This window comes from Saccostrea cucullata, unplaced genomic scaffold (genome assembly GCF_032062105.1).
Source record: "Saccostrea cucullata isolate Sc308-1 unplaced genomic scaffold, CSIRO_AGI_Scuc_v1 ctg23827, whole genome shotgun sequence".
In the NCBI taxonomy this organism is placed as follows: domain Eukaryota; kingdom Metazoa; phylum Mollusca; class Bivalvia; order Ostreida; family Ostreidae; genus Saccostrea; species Saccostrea cuccullata.
This window is the reverse complement of record NW_026932937.1, coordinates 1-5,530: the sequence shown is the minus strand read 5'-3', so window position 1 is coordinate 5,530 and position 5,530 is coordinate 1. Positions and strand designations below refer to the sequence as shown.

General features: G+C 34.2%; 1 protein-coding gene across 1 annotated transcript; it reads right to left on the bottom strand.

Annotated features, from left to right (window-relative positions):
* Positions 1 to 1,554: 1,554 nt before the first annotated feature.
* On the bottom strand, positions 1,555 to 5,284 carry LOC134236586 (maestro heat-like repeat-containing protein family member 1; the record flags this gene model as incomplete). The annotated part of the gene is made up of 3 exons (XM_062718758.1): positions 1,555 to 1,696; positions 5,007 to 5,047; positions 5,140 to 5,284. Coding segments are annotated over 3 exons (328 nt in total), but the record flags the coding sequence as incomplete, so codon positions are not given.
* Between the last annotated feature and the right edge of the window lie 246 nt (positions 5,285 to 5,530).

Sequence of the window (5,530 nt, the reverse complement as noted above, 5' to 3'; positions counted from 1 at the left end):
ATGCACCTACGTGTTTTTTTATTGCTAGTTCATCTTCATTATACTTATATTATAGTCTCTACATTAATTTCTTCATTAATTAATGAGTGGTTACGTGAGTATAAACAAGATTTTTTTTAAATTCTTTTGACAAACTGTTCGTGACAACTATACAGTATTCCTTCAGCTTCACTTTAATGATATCTCACTATAATCGTCGTATAATTTTTTATTACTAGATATTCCAGAAAAAATCATTTCATTGATTCAAACATATCAATATCTGTGTGCCACACCTTCCAATTTTCATAACTGATATCACATTTTATTCATTTCTTCATTTGATTATTGATTTCAAATATCAACAACAAAAAAATTATCAAGCAATCCAGACAAATTCATGACAACTGTAGGATACTCCTTTCACTAATTGATATCACACATTAATTTAAATTAAATTGATCAGTGGTAATTCCAGTAAATTAGACAATTTCATTTCTTCAACAAGCAATCACAACAAATACATGACAAACATGTCACACTCCCTAGACTTTGCCTTGACATCACAATTATTTATTACTTATTATAAGTTTATTTATTAACTTAATCAAGTTTATTCTTTTAACACGAAAAAGCATATAAAGTTTCATGACAATTGAGCACTGCTCCATTTTCGCTAATATTTTTTTTAATTTGTGGGGGGGCAGTGTTCATGGGCAGTCAAAATTTACATCGTCCATGAACTTTTCGAACAATCCTTGTAGAATATTATACCATCTTGAAACTGTTACAGGTTTGTGAAGGTTTGGATACTTATGCCCTGTTCACACGACGAGTTTAATTCACAGTAAATTAATGCAAAGTAAACTAATGCGAATCAAATTAATGCGAATTAAATTGCGTTCACACGACAGCTAATGCGAAGTAAACTAATGCGAATTAAAATTTTTTCTTCTACAGTCAGGCGTCAGTAAGTCTATTATGACGTCATTTGTAAATCACGTCATGTATGTAGAGCCATCCTTTGATACATCATGTAGTGGCTACAGGTATTCATTGATTTTAGTGATTAACATGCTTTCCCTCAATTTTTGAACCAAATATAGCACAAATACCTATATATAACCACCAACACGAGTCCTGTGACTTAATTCTGGCCTTACGCATGCGTCAAAATTTAATTCGAATTAGCTTCGCTTAGCGTTCACACGGAGCTAATGCGAAGTAATTTAATGCGCAGTAAATTAATTCGAATTAAACTAATTCGCATTAAATTCTCCGTGTGAACGCTAAGCGAAGCTAATTCACAGTAACTTTACGTTTAATTCGAATTAAACTCTCCGTGTGAACAGGGCATTAGCCTCTAGATACTGTTATAGATTTTGGAAGGTTTTGTAGACTTTCCCTCTAGACACAGCTACAGATTTGGGAAGGCTTGGAGACTTTCCCTCTAGATATTGTTACAGATTTAGGAAGGTTTGGAGAATACACTCTAGATACTATTACAGATTTGGGAAGGTTCTGAGACTAACCCTCTAGATACTGTTATAGATTTGGGAAGGTTTGGAGACTTACCCTCTAGATACTGAGTGAGTTTAGGAATCACTGTATCCCAGAGTTCCACTAGATTGTCATTGAGGTTTGGAGACATTCCCTTCATCAGCTGCAGAACATGAATCCCCCTATCTCTGTTGTTTTTGGGACAACCAGCTAAAACCTAAATTAAATATTATCTAATAATTTAATAGAATTCATTTCTCTGTCTTCTAAGGCGTAGTATGTAAGAAACACGTATGTAAGATTAACGAATGTGACATTCAAGAGGATTTACATTGTCATAATGTTTTTTAACACATAAAGAATACAAGAGGCCCAGGGGCCTTGAATCGCTCTTCTGATAAATTGTACAATCTATCACTTCTATTCGAAGCCTCTTACTCTAAGTATCCCAAGAAGCATGAACTGACAAAGTTTGATGATTCTTTGCCAGTTAGGACTGAAGATATTTCAGTATAGCTATAAATTATCATTATTAGGACATGGTGAACTACTTTTTGATTTGAAACTTTCTGAGGACTTAAGATGCATTAATTGACAAAGATCTATGGTTCTAAGCCAATAAGTATACCTCAAATATTTAAGTAGGTCACTGTGACCTTCTTATGGTTGACATTCTCTGAGGACCAAAGATGCATCAACTATCAGAGTTTGATGATTCTAAACCAATAAGTACCAGAGATACTTAAATAAAGCCATAAAATGTCAAAAATAGGTCACCGTGACTTACTTTTTGGTCGACATTTTCAGAGGACCAAAGATGCATCAACTGACAATGTTTGATGATTCTAAGCTAAAAAGTATTTGAGATAATTAAAAGGTAGGTCACAGTGGCCTATTTTTTGGTCGACACTCTCCGAAAACCGAAGATGCCTCAACTGACAATGTTTGATGATTCTAAGCCAATAAGCATCTGAAATAATCAAAAGGTAGGTCACTGTGACCTACTTTTTGGTCGACATTTTCCAAAAACCCAAGATGCCTCAACTGACGTTTGATAATTCTAAGCCAAAAAGTACCTCAGATATAACCATAAAACGTCAAAACTAGGTCACAGAGACCTACTTTTTGGTCAACATTCTCCGAAAAACCAAGTTGCATCAAATGACATTTTAGTTTTGATAATTCTAAGCAAAAAAGTACCTAAGATACTTAAATATAGCCATAAAATGTCAAAAGTAGCTCACCATGAAATCCTTTTTCAGAGGACCCAAGATGCATCAACTGACAATGTTTCATGATTCTAAGCCAATAAGTACCTGAGTTAATCAAAAGTAGGTCATTGTGACCTACTTTTTGTTCGACATTCTCCGAAAACCCAAGATACCTCAACTGACAACGTTTGACAATTCTAGGCCAATAAGTACCCAGGATACTTGAATATAGCCATAAAATTCAAAAATAGGTCACAGTGACCTACTTTTTGGTTGATATTCTCCAAAAACCCAAGTTGTATCAACTGACAAAGTTTGATGATTATAAGCTAAAAAGTACCTAAGATACTTAAATATAGCCATAAAATGTCAAAACTAGGTCACAGTGACCTACTTTTTGGTCGACATTCTTCGAAAACCCAAGTTGTATCAACTGACAAAGTTTGATGATTATAAGCCAAAAAGTACCTAAGATACTTAAATATAGCCATAAAATGTCAAAAGTAGGTCACTGTGACCTACTTTTTGTTTGACATTCTCCGAAAACCCAAGATACCTCAACTGACAACGTTTGACAATTCTAGGCCAATAAGTACCCAGGATACTTAAATATAGCCATAAAATGTCAAAACTAGGTCTCAGTGACCTACTTTTTGGTCGACATTCTTCGAAAACCCGAGTTGTATCAACTGACAAAGTTTGATGATTATAAGCCAAAAAGTACCTAAGATACTTAAATATAGCCATAAAATGTCAAAAGTAGGTCACTGTGACCTACTTTTTGTTCGACATTCTCCGAAAACCAAAGATACCTCAACTGACAACGTTTGACAATTCTAGGCCAATAAGTACCCAGGGTACTTAAATATACCATAAAATTCAAAACTAGGTCTCAGTGACCTACTTTTTGGTTGATATTCTCCGAAAACCCAAGTTGTATCAACTGACAAAGTTTGATGATTATAAGCTAAAAAGTACCTAAGATACTTAAATATAGCCATAAAATGCCAAAACTAGGTCACAGTGACCTACTTTTTGTTCGACATTCTCCGAAAACCCAAGTTGTATCAACTGACAAAGTTTGATGATTATAAGCCTAAAAGTACCTAAGATACTTAAATATAGCCATAAAATGTCAAAAGTAGGTCACTGTGACCTACTTTTTTTGGTCGACATTTCCAGAAGACCGAAGATGCATCAACTGACAAAGTTTGATGATCATAGGTCTGAAAGTATTCAAAATATGCCATTTAAACAATTTGAAAATAAATGCCTGCAAAATTCAAAAAGTAGGTCACAGTGACCTACTTTTTCATAAATATGTTTTAAGGCCCCAAGATGCATCAACTTACAAGATTTGGTGAAGCTAAACCTCTCAGTATCTGAAATAATGGGATTAAATGTTTTAAAAAAGATGAGCCATAAAATTCAAAAAGTAGGTCACAGTGACCTACTTTTTAGTTGACCTTGTTTAAGGACCCAAGATGCATCAACTGACAAAGTTTCATGATAATAGGCCTTAAAGTGTCCAAAATATGTCTCCAAATCAATTTGAAAACAAAAGCCCATAAAATTTAAAAAGTAGGTCACCATGACCTACTTTTGTGTTAACATGATGTGAAGTCCTAAGATGCATCAACTGACAAGATTTGATGATCCTAGTCTTTATAGTAAGCAAAATATCAACATTTTTATTAAGTGTAAATTTTGGTTAACTTTGAAGTGACCTTGAGACCACGCCCTTTGCCCCAGGGTCATGCCTTGAACAATTTTTAATCTCCAACATATCTTGAACCTTGTATGTAAGTTTGATGAAAATCTGTCTGGTGGTTCTGGAGAAGAAGATTTTTTAGCAACCAGTACTTTTGGTTCTATTTTCCTGATTATCTCCCCTTGTTTTAGGGTCCCAACCCTAGTTTTAATATAAATGGTAGCCCTTGGGCCAAGGATACCCTGTAACAAATTTGACAATGATTGGCCAAGGGGTTCTTGAGTTATGGCCAATATTCTAAAAAGTTAACGCACACTGCACACCGCACGACACACACCGCACAAATGGCCATAGCATTAGCTCTTTGAGCCTTTGGCTCAGAAGAGCTAAAAAGTCAATTTTCTAAACTGCCACATAAATTATCATGCACTTATAGGCATTAAAATGTATCCTACTTTTAAGTTGATTTAACAATCACTGAAGAGTTCTATATATCTCATTAAAATCTCATATATTATAACAGTTACATGTATAAAATGCACAATTTATACTTCTTCAACATTATAAAGAAATATTTATAAATTATACAGAACTTATATACAAACCATTAATCTTGCTATCATGACATTTGGTTTCGGGGTGTTCGCTGAAAAAGAGAAATAAAGATTTAAATACTTATACCTTCTAGAACTTCACAAGAAATTATGTCTACTGAATGAGAGTTGATACTGTTGTTACCCAGGACGTCGTAGTCCAGATCGTAATCCTCGGCCTTCTCCTCTCGTTTCTTGTTGGCGAGGTGGGCCAGACATTTACAGACCACACAGCCTGCCTCTGTGTACTGTTCGGGCACAATCATCTCCAGTAAGAAGGGCCATAATACCTACAAGTTCAAACAATGGATTACTTAGAGGCAAGTACAAGTACTTGTTTGACCAATTTAAGTTAATTTCTTAAAATACATGTTATTTTTGAAAAGTGGATACTTATTTCTAAGATACATTTCTGAATCTTTGACCTCCAAAACAGAGATTCATACTAGGAAATTACCAAAAAGTGTTTCGTAATTTTTTTTTTCATAATTACAAAAGTAGCATAAGAGTCAGAAATAAAAGAAATTATCACATAA